This window comes from Numida meleagris, chromosome 1, assembly GCF_002078875.1.
Source record: "Numida meleagris isolate 19003 breed g44 Domestic line chromosome 1, NumMel1.0, whole genome shotgun sequence".
Classification (NCBI taxonomy): domain Eukaryota; kingdom Metazoa; phylum Chordata; class Aves; order Galliformes; family Numididae; genus Numida; species Numida meleagris.
Genome location: NC_034409.1, coordinates 81,292,485 through 81,318,791, shown reverse-complemented (window position 1 = coordinate 81,318,791; position 26,307 = coordinate 81,292,485). Strand labels below are relative to the sequence as shown.

At 44.5% G+C, this 26,307-nt stretch overlaps 2 protein-coding genes across 13 annotated transcripts in view; one reads left to right on the top strand and one right to left on the bottom strand.

Moving 5' to 3' along the window:
- NEPRO (nucleolus and neural progenitor protein) lies at positions 25 to 25,369 on the bottom strand. Of its 4 annotated transcripts, XM_021399124.1 has the most exons (9): positions 5,861 to 5,976; positions 5,510 to 5,664; positions 4,598 to 4,674; positions 4,361 to 4,492; positions 3,939 to 4,016; positions 2,674 to 3,032; positions 1,951 to 2,012; positions 1,374 to 1,624; positions 25 to 939 (listed from the first exon to the last, which is right to left on the bottom strand). In XM_021399124.1, exons 1-9 carry the CDS (start codon positions 5,949 to 5,951, stop codon positions 561 to 563), a joined length of 1,584 nt encoding a protein of 527 aa, XP_021254799.1. In that variant the 5' UTR covers positions 5,952 to 5,976; the 3' UTR covers positions 25 to 560. The 4 variants fall into 4 exon arrangements, with proteins under 4 accessions (XP_021254799.1, XP_021254805.1, XP_021254825.1 ...); XM_021399130.1 differs by lacking the exons at positions 5,510 to 5,664; positions 5,861 to 5,976 and adding an exon at positions 25,224 to 25,369; XM_021399150.1 differs by lacking the exons at positions 5,510 to 5,664; positions 5,861 to 5,976 and adding an exon at positions 24,911 to 25,074.
- Positions 6,058 to 26,307, top strand: part of LOC110399783 (protein spire homolog 1-like) — a 51,856-nt gene continuing 31,606 nt past the window's right edge. For 3 of the 9 annotated variants that reach the window (XR_002439408.1, XR_002439409.1, XR_002439411.1), the window contains exons 1-15: positions 6,964 to 7,353; positions 8,077 to 8,108; positions 8,573 to 8,737; positions 9,488 to 9,613; positions 9,892 to 9,957; positions 12,527 to 12,688; positions 14,752 to 14,820; positions 15,343 to 15,472; positions 15,824 to 15,948; positions 17,205 to 17,280; positions 17,837 to 17,988; positions 18,760 to 18,891; positions 20,183 to 20,247; positions 21,091 to 21,118; positions 21,499 to 21,641. Coding sequence is in view for 4 of the 9 variants with exons in the window: in XM_021399071.1 (XP_021254746.1) it covers positions 7,113 to 7,353; positions 8,077 to 8,108; positions 8,573 to 8,737; positions 9,488 to 9,613; positions 9,892 to 9,957; positions 12,527 to 12,688; positions 14,752 to 14,820; positions 15,343 to 15,472; positions 15,824 to 15,948; positions 17,205 to 17,280; positions 17,837 to 17,988; positions 18,760 to 18,891; positions 20,183 to 20,247; positions 21,091 to 21,118; positions 21,499 to 21,641; positions 22,703 to 22,889 (1,899 nt within the window). In the remaining 5 variants the exon portion in view is untranslated. Of the gene's footprint in view, positions 6,253 to 6,962; positions 7,354 to 8,076; positions 8,109 to 8,572; positions 8,738 to 9,487; positions 9,614 to 9,891; positions 9,958 to 12,526; positions 12,689 to 14,751; positions 14,821 to 15,342; positions 15,473 to 15,823; positions 15,949 to 17,204; positions 17,281 to 17,836; positions 17,989 to 18,759; positions 18,892 to 20,182; positions 20,248 to 21,090; positions 21,119 to 21,498; positions 21,642 to 22,702; positions 23,291 to 26,307 lie in introns of those variants that run through there. The other 6 variants (XM_021399113.1, XM_021399071.1, XM_021399088.1 and 3 more) reach the window with 6 other exon arrangements.

Here is a 26,307-nt window from a genome sequence, read left to right as displayed (position 1 = left end):
TGAAAAGACTTCAGGACACTGGGAGACTTGTTCACAGGTAGTTTTACTCTTCAGGTTCTGGCTGTGCTTTGCCCTATTTCTGAAGCAGCAGGATTCAAATAACTCCTTTTCAGGACAAGGATAACAGGTGTAGAACGGTGATAATACTGCAAGTCAAGGCTGTTGTCTGTACAAACAGCAAGGGAGGAGTGTAACGCTTTTTGGAGAAGGGGCAAATCTTTAGGCCTGAGCAGCAGTAAGTGATCAGCTGCAGCCTTCTGCCTTGGGTGGTAATTAAGTGCTGTCAAATGCACAGCACAAATAACAGGTGGTCCAGCAGCAGAGAAAAGGCACCGAGTAGGAAGCAACTCAAAGCTGCTGTTCCTGGACAAGGCTGGGTAAAAGGATAAAGATTACTCATCTGTTTTGAATGCTGTTCCATAAAAAAGAAAACAAAACTTTTACAAAAATAAGATAGTTACTCCTTTGCTAGCAGAACTTGGTGTATGAGGTACCAAGACACTTGCAGATATTCTGAGTTTTACTTAGAAAAACAAGACACATTTCTTCCCAGTCCAGAATCAGACACCCATCACTGCAAAAATAGAATCAATATCCACGTTCTCAGATTCCTTCTGCACAGACCTGGGGCTTTCTTTTAACAGCAGCTGCTTAGGGGACCCTGGTGTACTTAGTTTGACAGAGGCTGTATGAGTGATAGGACATCCTTTCCGACTTGAAGGCCTCGTGATGGGTGAAAAACTGCTCCCACGGTCCCCAGAAAGCTCAGAACGTTTTTGTTGAACAGTCTTCAGAGTTCTCTTCGAGCACTTGGAGAATTTCACCCTCCTTCGAAAGAACCACGCCCCACGGTACTGCCTTGGCCAGCGCACGTTCTGTGAGCCACGCAGGAGGTATTTACACAGCGTTGTTTTGACACAGCACAGTTTCTTCTGCAAGCTTAAGGGAAGGAAGATGCACAAAAGAGAACTTTTAACAGCCTTTACTACATAACTAGAGATCTAGTTATGGGCATGCTCTACCATTTTACTTTTCATACCCAGGAAATGCAACAGCATCTTGTACAGTGGTAGTCATGGCGTTCTGAAGAAATCTGATGCCCTTTACATCATCTAACACCATTATATATGCACACAATCTAAGCTGCATTTTCATCCCCCCTCTTTATTACGTATTTGTGCATTTGTTAGCCTTTTACATCCTCTCACAAGCAAAGCTAAACAGAATATTCATATCAGCAATTCTAGTGGCCTGAAGGTGTGATCACGCTCAGAAAAATAGGTTAGACCACAGCATTTCTCTACATTGTAGCACAACGTGAAAAGTTAAAATGGGAAGTGTCAGATCCAGAACCCCCCACTCAAGCAAAATACCTGCATCCTTGTGCCTCCACGTGGTGCAGCCGATTGCTTTTCAGCAACTTGTTGCGCAGAAAATAAGCTTCTGATTTGAGTCTGTTGCCTTTGCACCATAGAATAGCTTTCCTGAGTGCCTCTGACAGCTCACCAAAAGATGCAGCTGTTTGAAACATATGTACAAGAGGCCCAGCGTGCTGCAATTTTGCCATAGAAGAGGAAAGTGACACTGATGTTTCTCGAAAAGGTTTTGATGTCATGCATCTACCCTGAAACAAAGAATAACAAAAGCAGTTGGCTTTCTGAAAACATGACGTGCCTGATCCTCTGCTGGAGAGGAGCAAAGCACTGTTTTTTATGACAACATTTCTTAAGGAGAGACACAATGAGCATTTATATTCCTGCCCACTGAATTCCTCTCTGGTCACTTCACTTGAGATACCAGCACATGCTTTCATAACAAAATGACCTGTTAGACGAGTAACATAAGGCAAGGGAAGGGACATTTTCAATCATGTTTCAAGTGCGAGGGTCTTTAGAACAACAACAAAAAAAACCAGAAAAACAAACTTATGTAAAATGGTGGCATACAAACCCCTATTATTGGAGGTCTGGATGGTCTAAGTAAGCTCTTCACATCAAACCATAGGTGGTTCCCTAAAGAAAGAGAAGTTCCCATTAAGTAAACAGTTTTATGTCCTTGCACAAAGACACTGCAGTGAGCCCTGCTGAGCTCTCAGCTCTCCTGCTGTCTCAGCAGGCTCATGCCTGTACTCAACACTTCCAAGCATTTCCTCATCTTGTGTGGCAACTAGCAAAAGATGAAGAAGATGCAGATTTACAAATGGCTATAAGGGTGAGCTTGCATGTGTAAAAGCTTCACGCACACATCGGATGCCTGACCATTGCTGCCAGCCATAGGCCTGACTGCAAGAGAGGACTGCTAGTTCTGGGCTACGTGCCTCCATATTATAATGTTACGTACTCTTGTGTGGACTTTGCTTCCCTCACCATACCTGGCCCCCATCTATACAGAAGCAGGAAAAATGCGGGACCCATACACTGCATTCATTACCTGCTTCTCTCCATGCTGTCTTGTTTAAAAAAAAAAAAACCCTTCTTCTCCAGCACTGACATTATCTACAGCTTTATAAATCCAATGGTGCAGACAGCATTCTCCTCCTCTTCCAAGGACAAGAGAGGGGAGTTTGTACCAGAACCACACTCTGTGGGTAGCAGAAGTGCTTGGCTCTGTTGGGCAAAGCTGTAGCCAGTCTCAGATCTCAGAAACCAGCTGCGCTGTGCCAAAAGGCTTTACCTCTGCTGTCTCTGGTTGCCAGAATGGGCTCTCCAACGTCATCCGCAGCGATGGTGTGGTTTGCCACTGCACTTGCATTGGTCACAAAACCTCTCTTTTTCCCAACCTTCGACACTGCCTCTGGCATGGTTGGGAAGAGCTTCTTCAGCCAGCCAGTAGGTCTTTTTGCTGTAAGCATTTTAGCTTTTTGTTTCTTCGCCTCAGAAGAAAGGTTGACTCCAAGAAAGCTACTGATATCAGAAGGGAAGGTAAATCCCTTGATGTAAGGCATCTGCTGGGTCTCAGACACCAGGTGAAGCGATGTTGACAGCACGCCATACAGGGAGATGAGGCTCTGCAGTACACACCTGTATTGAATCCTGAAGGGAGAAGACAAAGGTGTAGAGCCTCCCCTAGCAAGACCTTGTGCTTATACTCACTGAACGATTGCCGTCAACTGAAGAGGAAGAGCTGATAAAAAAAAGATTTCAAGCTGCCTCAGCTTTCCCCTCAGTAGAGGCTCCTCTCTTTGCACTCCATCACATTTTCCTTTAATACTAGTCTGAGCTCCTCCTGCCAAAACACGTTCCATCTTTCAGGCACATTCAAGACCACAGCACAGGACTGATGTGACTGGTGAAGCCTCACTCAGGAGATTCTCCGCTCCCTACAGCTTTGTGGAGTGCAGGCTCTCAGGTCATGCACAAATCATTTCACAAGAGGTCTTCCCTAATAAGCAGCGTGTATGGACTCAGGGCAGTTGCGCTAGCACCGATGCTCTGTTTGCTGGGGAAAAAGAAATTTCTTGTGCAAAACACTATTTTAGTGAGTTCTCAGGCACAGCGTTGTTACTTCCTCAGTTACAGACAGCAGTTACTTTCCTAGTGCTGCTCTGACCAGAGCAATGATTTTCCTGGAAAATTCAGCAGTATTAGAGAACATCTTTATCACAGCCTTTCCATCTCAGCATGAGGCAGACATACTGTTTGCTGCAAAGAGTACCAGATGTCAGTGTCTGGCAGTACTGCTGTGGTTTTATAAGCACTCCATAAAGCTTACAATGAACCAAGAACAAAGCCTTCCAAAACAGCACTCTCCTTCCACTCACACAACTCTTCAGGTGCTAGAATCGAGTCCAAAAGGATGGAGGGGTCTCTGATTTACAAGATCGCTTCCTTCTCTCCTCCCAGCTGAATAAAGCTCACTAAGCAGCAAAGCTGTAATCACAAGCTTTCTCCCTGACAGGCATGTCAAACAGACAACAAACAATTCTCAAATATACAAACCATAGCCGGCTCAACAAGCCTGAAGCCACAGTATTCAAAAGTATGAATTCTTCTGAACAGAGATGTTTAACAGACAAGCTGAAGATTACACCAGTTAAGGTTAAAGAATAAACAATATGTAATGAAACTTGCTGAGCACACCAACTACAGGCAATTCACAAGGCAATATCCTGAATAATTTGGGAGATATGTAAGCAAACTTTGGGTTGCTCAAGGCTGGAACAGCATCCAGCCAACAGCCTGAGGTTCCTACATAATAACTTGAAAATAAGATGTTTGGCTATCAAAGAAACTTCAAGTTACACAAATGAATTGCACAGTGGAGTCTACCAGCAACACAGAGCCTACAGCAGACCCTACTTTGGCCTCATGAAGTGCTGCCAGTGAACTGTAAGAATGTTTACATAGTGAAAAAAGGATACAGAAATGCTTTACAGCAACAGTCTAGCAGACGCAGTATGAGCTTGCAGCCTCCCAGCACCTTCACGGCCACCGTTTCCAGCATAGGCTGGCTGGGAACTAAGCACTCTGCGTGGGCCTGGGCTTCACTTTTCCTGTGGCAAGACAAGGGCAAGGAGATGTCTATGATGTTGCATCTCCTCCCTCAGTTCTACAGGCTGATCAGTGGGTAGTATTGCATACAGGGTCATGGCACTTACCTGGGAATCAGTTCTGCCAGGGTTTTAATGCAGCCCACTAAGTTCATTTTCCACAGTCGCTTCAAGCATTGTTCCACCTAGGAAAAAAAAAAAGGAAAAAAGAAAAAAAAAAAAAAAGGAAAATCCTTCAATTGGTGTTCTGAGAGACATGAATGCTCTTGTCAAAGAGCAGTCACTATTTTAAGTGACACCTTCCCCTTATCAGTTTAATAGCACATTACAGGTTTGTGTGATGCAATGCTCTGGTCATGTTCCCATATCCGCACTGTGACAAAGAGACCCCCTTATCACCTTAATGTGAATAGGGAATTAAGAGCAGGAGCAGGTCACTTGTCATTGGCACTGCATGGTTTATCCTGCAGGATATAAATGGAGCTCAAGAAGCATTTGGACAATGCTCTTGGGCATATGGTCTGATTTTTGAGTGGTCCTTCATGGAGCCAGGAGTCAGACTCGATGACCCTTATGGGTCCCTTCCAACTCAAGACATTCTATGATTCTGTGGTAATGCAACATGATGGGGATAAAGTACAGAGGTCTTAGAAATCTTAACAATGGATGTATGAAATGCGTTTGGGATTTAACCAGTCTTTCAAAAATGATAATGAACAAATGAATCAAGAAGGTAAGAACGACCACTGTTTTATTTCAGCATAGTTATTTGAAGGCTGTGACAATCCCTTTACTACAAAACTGCTACGGAGTTCAGCTTCTGTCTCAGGAGAGGCAGCGCCTGACAGAACAGCCTGCAGTTGTTCTTCCACACGCAGACCTCCCCCCTCCCAACTGAATCAAACTGTGATGAGGCTTCAAGACGCACAAAACGCACCAGCTGAAGCAAAGCTGTGTTTGGCACGACGTCCCAAGGCCCTGCCCGGCGTGCAGAAACCACCCCGGCTGCCCGCCGCTCACCTGCTGCATGGCCAGGTAGGGCCGGTGCCGCAGCAGCCTGCTGTGGTAGACGTAGAGCAAGGCCCGCAGGAGGCGTCCCTCGGCGGCCAGGCCCGGCCCGGACAGCCGCTTCAGGGCGCCGCCGCAGCGCCGCCGCAGCGCCGGCAGGCAGCTCACTGCGAACGGGCGGCACTCAGCACCTCAGCGCCCGCCACGCGCAGCGCCGTACCCCACGCGCGCCCCCCGCCTCAGACTCCGCACGCCCGGGATCGGCTTCCCCCTCCCCCGGCCCTCCCTGCGGCCCCCCGGCTCCGGCGCCCCCGCCCTCCCCACCCCATCCCGGCCGGGCGGCCCGGCAGCCGAGCCGGGGACCTGCGGGATGCCGGGCGGCCACGGGCACCGCGCTGCTGGTAGCGGGCCACGGCACATCCACGCGGTTCCACGCCGCCTCGGGCGCCGCCATCTTTCCCTGTGTGGGGCGGCGCTGCGCGGGGCGGGACCGTGCAGGCGGGGGTGCGGCCTGGGCTCGGTCGCCACGGGCGTTCCCCACACGCATCGAGGGCGGCCGTTTGGGATGCTCGGCGCGCGTCCTGCGGTGGCACAAGCCCTGCGGCTGTCCCGTCACGCAATGCCCAGATCCCACCACGCAAAACACGCAGTGTGCTTCGCATGAGCAGAAGTCAGCATTTGGGACGGGGAAGAGGACTGAGCGTACGCTCGGGTGCCCGGTCCCTGCCCCTGCTGCTGGGACTCGCAGCGCCAAGGTAAAGGCTTGGGGCAGAGTGGTTGGAACGCTGCGCTGCAGGAAGGGATCTGGGGGTGTTAGCTGATAACCAGCTGAACGTAAGCCAGCAGTGTGCCCAGGTGGCCAAGGCCAGCAGCACTCCTGGCTTGTATCAGGAGCAGTGCAGCCAGCAGGAGCAGGGAGGTGATCACCTCTCTGTATGCAGCACTGGTGAGGCCGCACCTCAAGACATTTCACAGAATCATTGAATGGCCTGGGTTGAAAAGGACCTCAGAGATCATCGAGTTTCAGTCCCCACGCTGTGGGCAGGGTTGCCAACCACAAGACCAGGCTGCCCAGAGCCACATCCAGCCTGGCCTTGAATGCCTCCAGGGATGGGGCATCCACAACCTCCCTGCGCAACCTGTTCCAGTGCGTCACCACCCCCTGTGTTAAAAACTTCCTCCTAATATCCAACCTAAATCTCCCCTGTCTTAGTTTAAAACCATTTCCCCTTGTCCTGTCACTGTTTCCTTACACCTTGTCCAAAGATGAATATTCTCCCACCTGCACCTACTAGCATTGCCATTTATGTATTTGCTGGAGACAACAACATTAAACGAAGCATGAATTTTGCCCCATCTCATTATTTTAGAATTCAATTGGTTACATACTCCTGTTTTTCCTTCAAAGATGTTTGTGCCAATGCAAATTAAGGTGTTGTCCCTTTAAAAAGCTAGAACAAAATTGGCATTAGTGTTCACACCTGTGTGGAATAGAATGTGTGAGGGAGCAAACCTTGGGTCAGAACTGATAAAAGGCTGCTGCCTGACCATTCCCCTGTCCTGGGAACAAGGCTGTTAAGCTTCCTAGTCTAGGAGAGGAGTTGTAAAGGTGAACATGGAGTCTCCATGCTGTGAGCAGCAGGCTGCAAAGGTCTCTCTAGCTGAGATTCTGAGGTGTTTTGAGCACCCTATAAGTGAAGAGCAAGCCTGGGCTATTTGCTTTCAGTGCTGCTGCAGAATGAAAGAATTAGCCCAGGGGCTGCACCCATCGCTCCATTCTGTATTCATAAAAGGTCCTGGGAGCATCTTTATTCATGCTGATGGCACTGTTTCTTTCCGGGTGTATCATAAGTCTGGTAAGAGCATAAGTAGCTGCGGATGCCACGGGTTGTTTCTGTAACTGGTTGAGATTTAGGGACAAAGTGGAGAAAAAAAGGGTTTTTTTCCCCCTCCTTCTCTATATGTTCACATTGTTCTGACTGTATAGGCTGTTCTTCTGTCTATGCTTTACTCTAAAGGTCTACAGATAAGAGGTAATGCAGGTATACAGCCTGCGATTTTTTTTTATTAATGCTTTAGTGTGCCATTCTAAGGAATAGCTGGAATTAAAATTCATTACAGCTTCTGTTATTTGAAACAAATAACTTGAGGTTTTATTTTGTGTCCTGCTCTGTTCATCTTCTAATCTGTTATTCCACTGTTGTATTAACTCTCAGTGTGAATCTGTGACTGTTAATTCTACTTTTTTTATATTGCTATGCGTAGCTAGCAAACAGCAACAAGCTTTCTCTTATGTATTTCTACTGCTGAGGGTTCATTGCTAGGCTGACTCTGCAGAGACAAGAGTGGGTAGTAAAGAATGAAGACAAAGATCCACTGCCTTCCTTGTGGTTAGATACCTACTAACAAATAAAATAAACTAACAAGTGGTAGTTAGATTGGGGCCAATGCTCACGGTAAATAGAGTATCTTGCACTGCTCGGCAGGATTCTCCAAAAGCAAGCCTATTTATCTAAAAGCTTTTGATCAGCGCCTGTGCAGTTATCATCCTGCCCTACCTCCTCTTGTTTCCCTTTCAGATGCTGGAAGCATTCAGCAGTCAGAGGACAAGGTAAGCCTATGTCTTCACTTTTGTATATGTGCTGTGTAGAAAGCCAGCATGGGAGATGCAGCTGTCTAGCTGCCTAAAACTGTCAAGGTGTTTACACTTACTGGGCATTGTGGGCCTAACTGTTCCCTGCAATCTGGAAAATGAACTAAAATGTTAGGAGTGAGCTCCAGTAAGACTGTGGGACTGGGAAACAAACAATGTGCACCAACGCTGCTACTGTGGAATAGTGTATAGACTTTTTGTCCTGGTAACATTGTTGAGAGGTGCTAGACAAGGCCGTTTAAAAGCTTAACATAGCTCACTAGGGAGCGTCCCAGGCTACTCGAGGAGCGCTCAGTTACTTTTGGAGCCCTTCTCATCCTGAGAGATGTGCTCAGCCCTGAGGGGCAGCAGCAACAGGGAAGTGAGGGCTGTGGAGTTAATAGTGTTTTGTGTTGCACTGCTTCCTTGGCTTCTGTCTGCAGCTGTTGGAGTACTTGGGTGTGGTTATCTATGAAGCCCTGGACTGGGGAATTGACAGCCAAGTGGAGCGAGAACTGAGTGATCCACTGGATAAACTGCTCTGCCTCATGTTGAAACTGGATGATGAGGGAATGAAGCCAACAGTCACCCTGCAGGATGTTATCAAGGTTTTCTTCTTGCTCAGTAAACACTGCAGCTTTAGAGGAGCTGATGGCTAATCATGCTGTTAACCAGGATGACGGACTGTTTTTGGGGAGAAGCTGGGTAGTTTGTTGGGTGGCATAGGGGGAACATGTGGCTTTCCTGTCAGAGGTGGAAGGCAAAAAAGCATCTAAGGTGCACTCAAGTGTGCATGGAAAAGAACTAAGAAGGAAGTCTGACCATGGATCACACAGCTGTGTCTGTAGGGTCCTTCAGTACGTAGTCTTCAATGGGTAGCATTCAATACCTGGAGACTACAGTTATTGAAACAAGTCACTTGTCTATAATATTCAGTTTCTGCAAGAGGATTTGAATGTCACGGCTCAAACCAATGGCCTCCTCTCAACCGTAATTTAAGAAAAAAAGAAACTGTCTGTGCCCTGGTCTAATCAGGATGGGGGAATAAGGGGGAAAATAACATGACAAGTGACTTCACCTGCTGTGTTTTGGTTTGGTTTGGAAGCTTTCCCTCCTAGGTACTTATTTCAAAGGACAGCTTGTGGAGATCAGGATATATAATTCACACAAGTTATTGTAAATATAAGATTTGGCATCTTGCTTCTTTGCATCTACAATAAAACAAACAAAAAGATACAGAAGGGCAATGAGGACAATGATTTTTAACTACAGATTGAGAAGAAAGAATTTTGCTTTCTTCAACCTTCATGTGTTTTTATTTCAAGGAGAACTCTTTTAAATAGTTCCACTTATTTCAGGCCTGTGAGGATCACCTGTCCATGCCTTCTGAGGCTACCAGACATTACAAAATGACCTGTAGGAGTCTTTTTACTGAATTTATGGAAATTCAGAAGCTTGTGTCCATCATCCAGACTTCCAAAGAGGTAAATTTGGAATCACCTCTTATTTACTATGCCTTCTACTTCTGTAAGTTGATCTAGTTATAATCTTCCCATTGCACTAGAAATGGAGTACCTGGCTGATGGTCTGTTTTCATGGTAGGAAACATTTGTCTCTGCACCACAGTAGTGATTTATTGTAAATTTTGAATGTCTGTGTTTGGGACTTCTAAGCTTTTCAAGTCAACACTAATAATTTATGCTGCATAAATGAGAAAGCACTGGACAGCACAATGTAATGACTTAATGTGCTCACTTCTTAGAGTCTAAAAAAAATGGATGAGGAAGATTTGCTGGAATACCACACGCAGGAGAAGGAAAAACAGTGGGTAAGGGATTTAATTCCTTCATTAGAGGAGGTTGGGCTTGTTTGTCTACCCTTGCTCTCTGAGGCTTCCCAGTGACTCCTTTGTTTAAAAAAACAAAAATAGAGGTTGAACATCAATAAAACTTGTTAGGTTGTTCGAGAACTTAAGTAGTTAAAGACTTGTCTGCAAAACAAGCTGGGGAGTGAACTTGAAGTTAAGCTATTTCATCTGTTTACCTCATGTGGATGCTTTTTCTGTACAAAGAGCCTTTTTGTGGTTCAACTTAAACCACTTCTAAAAGTGAAATTGGAGGCACACTTTGGAATAAGTGTCCACAAGTAGTTACTCATGCTGTTTCTTCCTGAAAATGAGCCCCAAGCTCCATCTCTTGGCAGGATTTGATACCTGTCAAAAGCAGTCTGTTCCTTTCTGTAGCTGGATTGACAACTCCCAGAAGACTTCCTGTTGGTGGTCAGAGTAAGGTGGACTAGATCACTTTTATCATGTGGCGTCTGTACTAGTTCAGGGCTGGAGGGGACAGAAAATTAACTGAATCCATCCTTATGGTTGTGGAGCTCCAGTAGCTCAACAAAGGCATGAAGGAGGGGGAGGCTGGAGATGTAGCTCCTACCTTCTGTTCACTGTGTTACTTGTCCTTCCATTCTGTCCTTCTGTAGATATGAGAATATGTGTTTGGTGCGGAGAAAGCAACTCATTCTGTTCCTTTCCAAGGCCTTACGCAGTCGGGGCTCAATCAGAAACAAATAGCTCTTCTGGCTGGAGCTCTGCCCAGCATAAACAAATGCTCTGTAGTCTGGAGTCTGCAGAGACAAATGGCAAGCCCCGAGAGACTTGTGGACTTGCTTTCTTTGTCTAAATAGCACTTGCTTTGAAGCGTGCTCAAACTATTCGTATGAAAATGTTTGTGAAATGTGTGTTTGGGCATATTCTCAAATTTGTGATCTAGTAAAATAAGCTGGCAAGCTATCTTAAACCACAAACTCATCAACTGCTGTAGCTCTTTTCTGCAGGGAATATATGAATAAATACACAGGCTTTGACATGTGGCCTGAAGGCCAGTGTATTTGGCCTCTGCTCCATCAGAAGACATGAATTCCAAAAGCAGGGTGTCTGTTGCAAATCCTCTGCCTCTAGTTTCCAAGACCCTAAGCACCAGTTCACTGCATCGCTCTGACAAACTCTTGAGTTTAAAATAACCAGGGTGCCAACTTCACTGGGATTCCACAGATTGGAGCTGATGCCTTAAGTGGTGCCAAGCTGTTAATGCTGTCTGTGGACCACACTTTTCCATCCTGACTGCTTTGAAATGGGCTTTCTGAAACACAGACCGTAACCTGATATCATACAGGGTTGTTTCGTCTCAGCAGAGCAATTCATATGTGTCACAAGACAATCTTCCCCTTGAAATCTAAGCACCAAGCTCTCTTGGGAACAGCTATCTTACCACTTAAGATGCTGAACAGAATGGAAAGCATTTAGTGTTGAACAGGAGACAAACACCAATCTATTTGCCTAGCTCTTTCGTCAGTGTAACTTTGAGATTTTCTTTTTGTTCTCCTACACAATACATATGATAGTCAAGGAGATATGGCTAGTATGTGGTGACTGTTTGACTGCTCTTGCTTTCTGGAGTTGAGATACCACTGACCCAAAACTCGGCTAAAGCAATCCAATTAAATGTCTTTCTCCTTGAAGGCAGCCTATCAGTCAGAGTTTACATAAAATTTTTCTACTGTTATACCAAGATATCTGAAAGCATAATTTGACAGAAGACGCTTCGTCCTGTAAATGGAAGATGGATAGAAGTTCTGTTCTGAGGCAGTTTTCTAATACATGTTGCTTCCCTCTTACTGTTTATAATACAATCACTTTCATGCTTAGTTTGCCTTTGGGAGCCAAATAAGCTGTTGACTTTGCACTTCCATTACAATGTTATCTAAACAGGCTATTGAGTGAATTATGTTTTTTTTTCTTGCCTTTAACTTTTGTTGTGCTATCCTACGTGCCTGAGCATCCTGTGGAAACAGGTATTAATACAGGAACAGGATGAGAAGATATCAGTTATCAGCTTATGTCTCCAGGCTGAAACCATTAACATAAGTTGCTGTCAGAGATTTTTTTCCCCTTTGTCTTCCTCTGGTTTGTGGGCCCTTCAACCCTTGATTTCCAAAAGTTCAGAGGATTTTAATGGCAAGACTTGGGATTTCACTCTCAGTGTTTCCTAGAATGCAATAATATGAAGACAGGAAAGAGGAGAGGGAAACAAAACAAAAGCTCTTCTGGTACATGGAGCACTTGCAGGAATTACTTCAAGAAAATGGGTCTTAACTACCTGGTAACAAAAGCTGTGTTTTGATGAAGTACATTCATAAAGCTGATGATAAAATTCCGGGATAAACCTGGTACTATGCCCTAATCTTCAAGCTGGTTAAGGGGGAGTGTTAAGAACACACTTTAGTGTTTCTGCAGGACTTCAGTTACTCCATTTGCCCCATTAACAGGGAGGGAGAGACTGCTGTTCCACGAATTCTAGGCAGTTGTTGACTTGTTTCTCACTGGATTCTCCTAGGCATCCCTATGGCCCAGTGTCATCTGTGAACTGCAGAATGGTGTAAAGCTGCGGAAGGCCACTGACCGACCGCAGCGTCCTGTCCCTCTGAAAGAGTGTACCTACTCCCCTTATGAATTACTTCTAGATGATATTCGGCACAAGAGGTACAAGCTTCGGAAGGTGAGTGACTACAGTCAGTGGACAATTTTGAAACCACCTGGTTTCTAAACAATATTTGTTTAGACTGAAAGGCACACTTCAGGTCTTTCTCAAAGTTGCATCCAGCCCAAAAGTGTCTATAGTTCCCTCTCAGCTACAGCTCAATATTTTATAGCTATGTTTATCCAAACAAACACTTCATTTCCAGTACCTTTATAATCTGGGGCAGCCAAATTTTTATAAAGCTGGATGGCAAACTTGTTTCCCCTTCAGGGGTCAGTCAGTTCCTTCTCTGGTGCAATTAAGCTGCTTTGCACAAAACAGCTCCATTAAACAAACTCTTGCCTGCTCATGCTTTCGTACTCAGACACTTGTCTTTACAGGCTGCTTGAGCTGTGCAGTGCTTGGCATCTCTTACTAGATTTCTTGCCTTCTCAGCTGCTGTGAGATGTGTGGAAGTGTAAAATCACTGTGGAGTTAGTGCTCTGCTCAGCCTAAGGCAGAGGCCTGTAGGAGTGTATGTGGGCTACTGCAGCAGCTTAGGCAGGAAAGAAAAAAAAAAAAGCTGAACTGCTTCCAGGGGCAGCTGTGGTGCCAACTCAAGTGGTAGAGGCTTCCAGCAATGTTGATGTTGGTGAAGATGCACAGATATAAAAATGACTGAGTGCCTCTGAAGGTTTGTAATGCTGTTTACTTGCTGCAGCTTGATCTAGGAATGATGAGCAGATCTAAAACACTAGCATAAGGCTTTGTGGCATTGGTGTGTTTTGCAAACAGGCATCTTGGCAGAAGATGAGACACAACTCCACTTATAATAAAGACCAATATTTTAAAGAGTGAAAAGTTTTCTTACCATGCTAGACATCAACATTATTTTTCCCCTTCTTGCTGGCTCTCCTAGAGTGTGGGGGATTCAAATCTTCAGCTAAACCCCCATAAAATCCTAGCTCTCACTTTTCTTGATTGTGGTGCCAGCCTTCAGATAAGGCTCTAACACTTATCTGGAGGCTAATTTGTTCATAAATACATGAATAGTAATGGGAAGGAGAAAATACATCACAACTACTCATTCCATTGGTACTGTTGTGCATTGCAAAGCACTATGTAGTACAGAAACATAACTCAAGGTGGCAGGATGAACTGGCTCTTGATTTTTTTTGTTGTTGTTTTCATTCCTTGTGGTTGACAAGAAGCACAAGCTTCAGTTTGAAGAGCGTTTGTCAAGAATGCTGGGAGAAAGCATGGAGTACTTACTGTTCAGGCTTTTGTTTGTGAAGGCTCTTAAATAAGGATTTCCCTATCTGCAAAGCTACTTTAAAGCTCCTGTAGTGAACAGTGGTCTAGTTTGCAAATTAATTAAGGCACAGCTAGTGGTGTTCTACCTGCACTCCTGTGTATTCTGCAATTGTATTCACAGGGAAAGCAAATGGCATAGGCTCAAAGTAAAAATAAGTGGATAAGGCAGATAAAGACATACATGTACAACCCGACTTTTTTTTTCCTGTCCCCTCTACAGCAAGCACAGGCTTTAAGAGAAACAACCTGCCTCACGAGAATACCTGCACTGCAATTCTATCTTGCTATTGTTCCTAGTTTATGTAGAGCTGTAAACCAATCTGTGGGACTCTAGCTTATGCATTCAGCTGCCTGCTGCTACAACTCTTGTTATAGTCTTGTTAACCCATTCGCTAACTATCCTCCCTGGAACTGAGTTATCACTGATGAAAGTATCATGATCATGGCTCTGGTCAGGATAAAGTCCTGACATCAAAATCTGAGTACAACATTTTTCAGTGACTTCTTAGAGCACTTTGAGCTGCTAGGACTAGAATGCTGTCTGCTTCCTGTGCATGCTCAAAAGGGCTGTGCAGGCCTTCTGATTGTCTCTTCCCACAGACAAAGCCATCTCTACCAAAAACCTCTAAGCAAGCTTCTTCATTCCCCTACTCAGTTCTTTTTATTGCTTCTCTACTTTCTTCATTCTCAAATTTTTATTCGAGTTATTCATTGTGCCACTGAATGGGAAGGTATACAAGCAGTAGAGAAAGAACCTTATTGCTTAAGCACCATTTCTGCTCTTTCAGGTGATCATCGAGCAAAAATGCAGAACCCCCAGCAATGCTGTAGCTGCTCCCAGGCCTCATCTAAAACCTGTAGGTGACCTGGTGCTGCTGTATCTAATGAAAGCAAACCAACATAACTTCAGAGCTGACAGGATGGTTTCTGGGAATACGGATTTAATGTCTTAACTACTGGTTTGGCTTTAGGAGAGGGTTAACTGTAATTCAATGTTGGGCAGAACTATCTGCAAATGCACGGGATTAGGGAAATGGGGGGTGGCAGATCTTCAGAGAAAGGTGATCAGTCTCTCTCCTTCCACTGCTGCTTCTTCCACCTGGAATGCTTTGTGGTCCTGAAAGGACTCCTATACTACTTGATCAAGCCTTGTTTCAAATCTGAAAGTTGCTGAAGTGTTCTTTAACAAACACTAAAGCTTCTCTCATGTGCCTCAGAAAACAAGAAATGAGGTATGGGAAGCACAGGTGTACAGGGCTCAGTGTCCTCTTGAGTGAGAGGCACTTGTAAAACAGTGCCATTGCTGAAGGTCTATTTCTGTCACCACTGTCTCCCCACTTTAGCTACTGGCTCTTCTCAGTGCTATGCTCTGCTTGCAGGTGCTGGAGTGGAAGCTGAAAGAGCGTGTGCCATCAGAGCCTACTTTACACAAACAGCTCATGGCAGAAATTAAGCAACCACAGAAGCTTCAACCATCATCAGCAAGGGAAAGCAGGAGCAGGCCCAAAGGTATCTGCTACAAAGTGACCTTAACAAGCGTACAGCTGAAGTCAGCGTTGACTGAAAATAATGGATAGCATATAATGTAAGGGAGAAGGGAATGCAAACTTTGTTTGTAAAGGTCATATAGCATAAGAATACTTCTAGAAAACCTGTTTGTGGCTTATTAAGTCTTGACCTGAATTTGTCAACTAACTTAGAGAACAGGATTTCAATAATCTCCTAAAACTAAAATACTAAATAGCAGGGCAAATATCAAATTCTGATATATGGGTGTAAGATCTGTCGTTTTATTTTGACAACATAATATCTTACTTTATGCATGTGTATTTTTTTCTTTCACTTCCCTCACCCCCTCAGAAATGTCTGTGATTCCAAACATTGTCTTGAAATCTCCAAATGATAGTTTTTTAACATCCCAAGATGCCAGTGCAGCATTTCAAGTTGTCAACACAATAGCACAGCATCCAAGATCAAGAGTTCAGGTAAGGCTTTAAATGAAAGGGCTGGATAAGTATAAATAGTCTATTCTAGGCATTGTATCTATACAGATATGTATCTTAGAATATCAGGTTCAAATCTCACTGTGAACAATCTTGTCCTTCAAAAGTAAACAAACATGGTACTGTTGCATTCACTGAAGTCCTTGACTCTACAGAAGCTCATGTGATATTTAAACACTTTTTTTGTGGCATGATTGCGGCCTATAACTCTAAGGTCTGTTGTTGTCTTTAAAACTAGGTATTACTGAAATCTTGATACACATAGGAGTCTGGCCAGTATGGGCCAAAATTTCTCCCACTTTTCCCTCACAGTGAGGCAACTGATGCTAGATACACTTGCATTTCACATATTTATTTTTAGGAAGCAACTTTACTGGTGAATTCCCACTCTCCTGCCTGTCGAGCAACTAAAGGAGCACCATTTTTCAGTAAACTGGGCTATGCAGGCTTTGGGTTCTTTATAGACTGATCGTGAAAAGCTTGACTGTGTATGGTTCTGGGATTCAGTCTGAGCACAGTCAGAAATTCTATGGAACAGAGTTAAGCCCTAACACATTATGTTTAGCACAGATGCTCTGGCAAACCAACAGGAATCTGTTTTCTGTAAACATTTGTCTGAAATGCATTTGCTTAACTGGGGAAAACGGATATGAATTAATAAAAGCAGAAAATCTTAGCTATATTTGTACAAGAATGTGCTACTTGTAGGAATGTTCAGTGCTTGAGAGCTGTTGGTGTATTACTGTGAACTAGAAAGATCTTCTCTATGGAGGCTGCAACTTTGTTCTGCTTTCCTAGAGAAGCTAGAAACTATGCTCTTTACATACAGCACTGGGTTTGAACTAGGTTACTGGGATTCCTAATGCTTTTCCAGTGTTGCTGCATGTGAGCCTGAACTAAGAAAAATGGTGAAGTACTCTGAAAGCTGTAAAGGAGGAATCTAGTGAAGTTGGTTTTTGACCCACTGAAAATTTGTGACTAAAATCAACATGGAACTTGATTGAGGGAGATAACAGATGAATCTGAAACTTAACTAGCTTGACTGGAGCTTCCTTGTTGGGGAAAATTTTGTTGCAATTGCCTCTTGGAACACAAAATTTCTAAATATTCTACATTGTTTTCTTTCTTCCTTCTACTTCTGGATGAGCCTTGTGCTGTTTCTGGTCGATTCTGAGTCCTGGGTTTTGTTTAGTAGTAGTTTGAGCAAGCTTAAGAATACCTTGTCCTCTGGTCTACAGGAAACTACTCCAAAGCTGCCTTCCAGCACCCAGCTTGCCTCAGCCAGGTCATCAGTAATGTCCTACAGCAGCACAGGTCAGTGCTGTTTTTGTTACGCGTGTAAACCAGGTGGTGACAAAGTATAGTCAGTGTCAGTGGCCTGCTTGGCTGCCATGAACTTAAGTTAGGGCTTACTGTACTGCACCTCTCTGATCACTTAAAGGTACTTGACAGAAGAAGTTCCAACACTAAATAATGAGTCTGGGGAGGTGTCCTTAGAAAACCATTCCTCTGCAGTTGACTGATGCTTGTACATCTCCCGCAGCTTCAAAACAATGACAGCATATCCCAAAAGGCATAACTGAATTCACAGTAAAAGCTTAATGAGCCTTTTGAATGTTCAAGTAGAACATTTGATTTTATTAAACTAAATGGTGCTAATGAAGGCTTATCACTTTCTACTGACAAGCATAATTACAGTAATCTCTGCATTTTGTGATCTGAGTTAATGAGGTTTGAGAAGGAGAGATGCAGGCCTAGCTGTCTTCAGAAGGCAGTGTCATGCTCTTGACTGTTCAGCCTTGGGGGAGAACACCTAGAAGCTGACAGTCATCTTTTTTTCTGCTGTCTGAAGCTCTCTCTTTCTACTCAGGTCTTGCTGCAGGTCATACACTTCCTCCCATGAGCACACCTGTGCTAGGAGACCTTCAAACTAAATGTTTCCTGAATATTGGCCAGCAGCAGCTGCATCCTTACAGAGGAAGGTCCAAATCTTTAGACACTGGCCTTCAAAGCAAGGAACTTGTAAGTCTGGCATATCAGCTGCCAAGCTGTTCTAATATATCTGATGATGATTCCAGTGTGCACCTTGAACCTTGTGTACATGCCGTGAGCATGTTATTTTGGTTTTATTTAAGCCATATTGTATGTTCAACTTAAGTTGGGATATTATTTTTTACTTGGAGGCAGTATAAAACTTGTAGTGTACATGTGGAGATCTGCACTGCTCCTTTTCCCAGCCCTGGATAAACCTCTAAACTTACCATAACCCCAACCTCTTTGTTCGGGAGCATGGTGGGGGATCCAGGTAGGCTAGGCTCCCCACCTCAGTAAAAACTGTTTTCTTTCATTTTCAGCAACAAGACAATAGCTGCTGTTTGTGTGGGGACAGTGGGTCTTTTGGGAAAGATAAGGCAAGAGCAATGTGCTGTGGAAAGAGAACCTGTACCGTAGATGAGGAGGGGCCAAGGGTACCATCCGTGCTGTGGTTGCTATCCAAGGGTAGAAGTCATTGGAGACTGGCTCTGGAGATGGGATTAACTGCTATGGGGACCAAAGGATGTGTTCCCTAGTGCAGCTTCAGGAAACTACTTGAATTTTTGTCTAAAATCTCAAAAACTAAAGCAGTACTACCTGTAGTGTTCTCTACTAGTAATGTCTACAGCCCATTACTGGCAGAAGTGAGTTCTGGAGACAAATGCTGCTGAGTCTCTTAGGATCGAATTTTGAGGATCGCTTTTCCAGTATGTGTGTGTCTTCAGCATTTTCTAATGCTTAACTTCTGTCTTTGGACAGGACTGTTATTTTCCTACTACAAGGCCATCACCAACCATTGCTGAACTGATTGGAACCAGATATGCAATGATAGTGCTGAAAAGGGAAGGCTTTTCCCAAGGAGGTAGTGATGGTGTCTTTCCAAGAGCAAAGGTACATTTTCTTTTCCTTGTAGTGTGCTGTCCTTGCCTTGATAGAAGCTGCATGATTTTGTGTCTCTTAGTGTTGAACTGCTGAGGTGCTCTCTGCCTCAATTCTTCCTGTTCATGCAGCTGATCTGAGTTTGGCCCTAGGCTGTATAAGATCTTTTAATACTTGTGCTGTGATGGCTTCTAATCAAGCTTAGGCTGTGTAAATCGTCTAAGTAGCAGCCTAGCCTTTATTCAGTGTTTTGTTTATTATTTCTGTGCTAGTACAGCTGATTGCCATTCCTGTTGGCCAACTCTGAATTCTCAAAGATATAGATTGAAATCTGGTACACAGAGAGGCAAAGGCTCTTAATTCAGACTCTAACACTTGAGTTGTGCTTACTTAAGCCACGCTGCTGGGTGATGAATGTAAAGGCTGGAGAGATGAGGGAGGGAATGCTACAGTGCAGGACTGTTGCCTGTTCACTCTGCTTACTTAGTCACAGCCTCTTCTAGAGGGCCTGCTCCCACCAACCCCCCTGGAGCAGACGTCTTCAGTGGTGAGCCCTTTGCAACACAGATGTGAGGGAGTTCATGCTGCTAGGCTTTGGGGTCAACTTGTACTCACTTTTGTAGCAGTAATATACAGAGCCAAAGAGTTCTGCTAGCACAGCTATGATAATTCCACTCCTGTGCTCATGAATTCCCGTTTCCTTCTCACCTTACTTATCAATGCTGCTTTAATTTGCCTGCTCTCTGCTTATTCTAAAATGGCTCTCTTACCCCCTTTGTGTTCACACTGCTGAAGTTTTTTTTAGCTTTCTCAAGATAATATCACTCCTGACTGCCAGCTGTGTATGAATGTTCTTCATATAAAGTTCAAGAGACTCATCAGCTTCCTTATGACTCATTTATTGCTTCAGGATTGGATTCAAAGTTGCCCTGACTTAATCTCTTCGGGATTGTTGCAGTCTACCTCAAAGAATGTCTCTCTTCTTCCCTCTCTTAACTAGCTACTGTTACGCTCTTGCACAATACAGCTATTGTTTGTTCAAGAGCCTTTTTTTAAACTCCTGTTATCTGGCAGCTGCCCCAAACCTCTGCATCATAAAAACACAGACTTACAAATAAGACCTCTTCTGCCTTTTTAGCTTTTAATTCCCGTGTCTCTGCTATCCTTCAATGGATCTGTTATTGTATATGTATCTGAAGCCTTTAGAAGGTTAGCTTATATGCTCACTCTTTGGCAGGCAGTGGATACTGTTGGTAGAAAGGTATTTCCTGTTGGCATTCACAAGTAACTTTCCATTCCACAGATTTGTTTCAGCTGCCATAAGCAGATGTTTCTTAAGTGGCCTTACAGCTGTTACCTCTGCAGCAGGTGAGTGGGTACAAAAGGGCTGAATGAGGATGATGGAGAAAAGAATGAAAGAATAGTAGTGAAATACTCAGAATTCAGACAGTTGCAGTCCTTGGATTGGAATGGGTTCCTTAGCCTTTCAGCTCTGCCTTATCAGACAAACTAGGCTGGAGTGTCTACAGCTGCAGAGAGCATGGGAAAACTAGCTCTGAAGTGGTAATTCAATATTAACTCTTAGTAGTAAGCTAGCAATGCCCAAATTTACTGTGCAAGCGTAACACTCAATTCTTCTCAGCAATTACTATCTTCATTTTGCTCTGTAGGTTGCATTTTACTTCAGTCAAGGGCTTGAGCAGGTCCTGAGAGAGCCTTTTCAGCAGAATTTTCTGTTCAAGACTGGAGAAGTGGACTCCAGACGTTGTGACTGGGAAAGAAATCGGACCCAGTGTTATCCACTGATTTGTCAGAGTTTTTCTCCGCATAGGAGAGGAAAAGGGAAATTTCAGGCTCATCCAGGCTCATTTAAATCTATTTGAAGCAGCAGCAAAGTGCTGCATTGATTACAAGCAACAACTGAACAACCAGTGGTAGTTTAGTAACTGCTCTTAGTGCTGTTAGTGAAAACTAATGGGCACTTGCATTTAAAGCCTTCAAGCTACAAATGATTATGTGCTTCAGATGACCTAAAGTGCCATAAATAGGAGGGCTGGCAAACTGAACAGAGAACTCTAGACTTGTTCATTTTGCCTTCAAGTGACTTTGCTACAGTCACAAACTAAGACTCTGGGAAAGTCATCCTTAACTTCGGCATCTGTATCTACTGAGCTTTTCTCAAACATAATGCTGGGTATTTCTTTCTCTTAGTGTCGTCTGCTGTGACTGCTGCATCAAGGCAAGTCTAGTCTTCACAACAAACATTTTTTTTTCTGTTGTCTCTGCACTTCACTTAGTCACAGGAAGCTTTCCTTCATCCCACTGGTACCTCAAATCTACCCTCTAGCTTGTTTCTAAGAAAAGAGGCAATAATAGAAGATACAAAAACAACCAGGAAAGAAAGGCATGTCAGCTGAAACAGCTCTGGCTCCTCTTTCTTTGATCCTGTGTAAAGTTGTTAGGATTACTCTGTGCTCTATTTATACAAGGGTCAGGGAGTTCACTGTGTTAATGCTTATCTTCTAAGTGTAGTAATAAATCAACTGCATACCATGCAAACTTCTCTGCTAAGACAGAGGATTTCCCTGAGAACTCAGGTGACTCATGTTGTGATTCTAGATGTCCATGCCCTTCAGAATGTGTATGCATCTCCCACTTCACTTCTTAAAACTTTTGAGACTCTCCACAGAAGAAGACCCAGCTACTCAAGAGCAGAAGAGCTCGGAGTTGCTGCATGAAATAGAGCACTGGGAGTGTTATAGGTAAGCTAGGACAGATGTATTATGCTTTACCTTGAAAGGTGTTACCAGATACTTGTCAGCGGGTTTGTTTACCTGTGCATACAACTGCAGTAGTTAGTTTTGTTCTGGTCAACTGAATGTTATGCTGAATGACTGGTCTAACTGATCTACAGTTCTTAGAAAGTATTGCACTGAGATGCAGATTCTTAGTGAAAGACTCATTTGTATGAGAATTTCCCAAATTCACTGTGTTCTATATCCACAACAGCTGGGGGTGTTCCCCTACAATCCAAGAGTACCCTGTCTATACCTAAAACTGAAATACATGAATGGTCAAAGTTATAACTGACTGAAGACTAATGCAACAGATGGCTTTCTCAGTCCTCCTCCTAGCAGGCACCTTTTCTATTATTTTTTTTTTTGTCCCTGGAAGGGGAATTTTTGCCAAATGAATTTTTTACAGGTCTGAGTGGAAATTACCTTGTGAGTATAAGTGCAATATCTAGAACTGGAAGCATATGTTCTGTTCTCTTCTTTCCAAGTATATACTTGTATATGTTGTACTGGGTGAACAGGTCTCTACTTTCTCTGAAACTGTTTTCTAATATAGCCAAAATAGTCACAGCAGTTTCTGGTTCACATGCTTGTACTTCGGAGTCCACAAATCAGGCCAGTGTTCACTACTGATGTTAGCACTGACAGTGCGTTGGTCTGGCTCACAATGCAGATGCTGCAAAGGAGTTCTGAGTGACTGCATTACTGCCACACTTCCAGATGTCAAACATTCTACAGCATATGCTGTAAGTCATAACCTTGGATCAACCACAGATATCTGTTAGCTAGCCCTTTTGCTGAAATACTATTAGTCAATAGAGATGTGTCAGTAAACGAAGTTGTTCTGGTGCCTAATAGCTTCCCAAGTGGAGCTGACTGCTCCATTGAACACATCCACTTAGCTAAATCACTTAGAAATGTTGGATCAGGTCTTGGGGAAGGGTAGAAGAAGTTCTGTGCCCTCCAGCAGATACAAGGTATGTTTACTTGTCTGCTTTCTTTTTTTTTCCTTTCCTCTCCTGCTCCAGTGTACCTGTTATTTTGGAGCCCCATGGCCTAGCACAGCCTCTGTGCTGTCGCACAAGGACCATGGCAAATTGGCTGACTGCAGACATCTGTACTCAATGTGAGCATTATCTGTTGAATGTGGCTTCCAACCAGCGGCAGAACATCTCACTCAGGAGAATTTCCCAGTCTTGGACTAAACTGGAATGATTCCGCTTTATATTTTTCCTGTCACCTGTTGTGTACCTGAATTAAACAGCTTTATGCACTTTACTGACATAAAGGCCTGAGTAAAAGACTTTCCTGCTGCTTATTTTAAGCAGGAAGTACAGTTAGTATTTATGTATTGCAAAGCATTATAAAGCGTTGTGGTTTTTAGAACTGTTTTAATCCTTTTATGTGTCTTTGGGGGAAAATAAATGTTGAAGCACTATCAAGCCTCTAGCATTTCTCCTTTGCATCTGCAGTTGTCTTTTTTTGGTGGCATTGTTTGCATTCATTGTGAAGCAGATTTTGTCCTATGTCATGAATATAGGGAAACTTTTAAGCTATAACCTCTGTTTGTGAGAGTCTTGGAAGTGGAACTCTCAATTATATGATCACAACACTGTGTATTTTGCAAATACTTCTCCCTTCCTGGTAACTCACTACGAAGCACCTGAACTCATTCCTGTGATATGTGTTCCATTGTAGTGATGGCTGTCAAGCAGCCTGCTCAATCTGCTTGCTCGGGAATTGCTCCTGATTTGATTCTTCTTTCTGCTAGCCGTGCCTTGCCAGCAAAGTTTTCCGGGGTTATGAAGTACCTAGTCTATCTTGATGCCATCATCACCTGAGGGGAGGATACTATTTTGTACAGAACTGTCTTTTTTTTATAGACCTACTGCTTTGCTCTAGGCTAAATGGAACTACTGCAACCCGTGTAACTCTAGAAAAAATTTGGTGAAATCTTCGTGTGGTTAAAACCAGAAATGAGATATTTGATATTATGTTTCTCTCCAAGAATTGCCAGTGTGGAAGGGATGTAGGTGTTCTGATTTGTTTTCCACAGGATTCTACCTGGTAGGGTTTGCAGAACCTGGAACAGACAGTGCTGAAGGATACAATGGACTTGTAGCTGGAATGAGTCATACTGAAGAAAATAATGGATGAGAAGACGAAGAGAAGGGCCAGTTCCCCTAGAGAGGGGAAGAAAGACATGTTTAAGCTGAGCTCAAGGTGTGCCTCCAAAGTGCCAGAAGGGTCAATATCTCTAACTGACTTGTGCTGGCCTGACTCTGCTTCCTCTAAATTGCTTGTCTGCAAGCTGCTGCCTACATGCGGGTTTGGACAAGCTATGCAAGTAAATGAATGCAGAGAGGCTGAAGCTTGTGCTTCCTTTTGGATCAAGTTCAAGTGTTCTTTCAGTCAATTAGGAGGGGTGCAGCCTGCCTGCCCAGGTCCTCTACTGTATCTGCTAATTGCTGCTGCTGGGGGGCACATCCCTATCAGGCAGGTGAGCTCCTTGCGGGCAACAGGGAATGGCAGCCAAGCCACAGCTGTGCTTGCTGGCAGGATGGGCACAGAGTGGGACTGGGGGCATGAGGTACTCTTGGATGCCTGCTGAGTGAGGTAGTAAAGGCAGAACAAGAAATGAGCTGAGATCAGCCTGTTTTGATTAATCTGCAAGCCCAAAGAACCTCTTAGAGCCTGGGTGTGGGGAAAAAGCATCCATCGCACTGACGCAGATGATTATCAGGAGAGCCAGGGCACAGCTAGGTTCTGTCTCCTGCATGTCTGCTGCAGTGCCATGTGTGCTCTTTTTACTGACTTACCCTTTTGCTACCTTGTGACCATGAGTGTTGTGAAATGCTCTCATAGCAGAGCCAACAGGCAAAGGAGGAGGGAAGTGGATGCTGAGTGGTAGCCTGACCTTCACTGCTCATCCCTGATCTACTGAGCTATCAGCAAGGCCTGAGTTTCTGTCACTCCTCTACTCTCATGGTTGTGTTGCCCCCAGGAAGGCTAGTAAAGCCCCTCTCCTCTGCTCAGGAATGACCTCTATCCCTCCTTGACCTTTGGCTTTCAACCACTGTTCTTGTCAATGACAAAACTTGACAGCTTGTGGGAGCAAGCTTACCAGAAATGTCCTTTTTTTCATGCTCAGCAAGAGGAGACTGTTCATCTCCTCTGGACTTTTTCCTTTCCCTGAACAAGGAGGCCCTTTGGAGGGAGTGCTGAGTAGGCCTTACCTGGGAGCTACAAGGTGGAGCACACAGGGAGCCTGAAGCCAGAGTGGAAGACTCCCAGGTGGAACAGGTCTGGGATGAAACATTGAAGGCATGGAGTGCAGTGCTCCTGGGGGAGATGGAGGTGACATCACAGAACCTGTTCTTTGGGAGCCCTGGAATCTGATGGTGTGGAGGAATGTATTCCTGTGAGAACTAGGCAGGACTTCATCTGTTTTCTAGCCTCTTACTGGTTCCTCTCAGGGTATAAATTAGAGCTTTCCCTGCTCACAATTAATGATTTTAGCTGTTAGTTTTCTGTACTGGTGACACTTACTTCTGGATGTGGGGACCTTTGGGTGCTTGCACACCTCTGCAGGAAGCACTTTGTCTCCACACTTTGACACTGGATCCCTTCATGCAGCCCCTTAAAGCACAGTTGCAGCCCGCAGTCCATCCCAACAGTGAATCGCGACTGGAACGTGTGGAATGGGGTCTAATTGCTGTAACTAGCTGACGGCGGCGCCGTGCTTCCAGAACTGCCGGGCTTCCAGAGGCCGCCGCGGGCTCGGACCTGGGCCCCGCCGCCTCGCCAGGGGGCAGCCGCGGGCCGTGCCGGCCGCCCCGGCGCGGGGTGCGTGCTGCGGGCCCTGGCGCGATGGTGTTCGGCTGGGTTCGGGTTCAGTTTTTTTGTTCTGTCAGAAAGGATATGGGGGGCGGGGTGTTTTTATGTATGAAGCAAAACTGGATGTGGTGTTGGACTGGATTAGAATTAAAAATTACTTGGGCAAACTGGAGAAAAGGTCTGGAAGAAGCAAGGGGCCGTTTGCTGAGCGAGTGGAAAGTCTTACACTGCAGCAGCAATGCGCCTCTTCAAGGACCGAGTGTTGGGTTAACGAGCAGTTCTTCAGAAAAAGGATCAAACGGCGAGTGCGAGTCAGCTATGTCATGGTGTTGAGGTGATGGAAAATGAGAAGAGATGTGGTGTAATTGGATCCAGCCCAGAGGAAAGCAGGGAGAACAGCTGGAAGCCGAGGAACCATTACCTGCCGGGAGGGCTTGAAAGAACTGAAATTCCCAACCCAAAGGAGAAGAGAACTGAACTCTACAAGCACATAAAAGCACACAATCTTTACTCCTTGTCTGTGGCAGAGGAGGGAAGAAAAAAAAAAAAAAAGACCCAAGGTTTAAATCACAGCAGGAAAGGCTCAATTTAGATGTTAGGCAAAACTTTCTAATGACAGGGGTAATAAAGAATAGACTGCCTGGGGAGCGGAGAGCTCTAAGATCAAGTTCGGCAACATCTGTCAGAGATGCCCGAGCCCTAGGTGATCCTGCCTTCGGTGAGAGGGATGGACTGGTCTGACCTTTTGAGGTCCCTTTCAGCCCTAATTTTTCAGTGGTTCTGCGGGCTGACATTA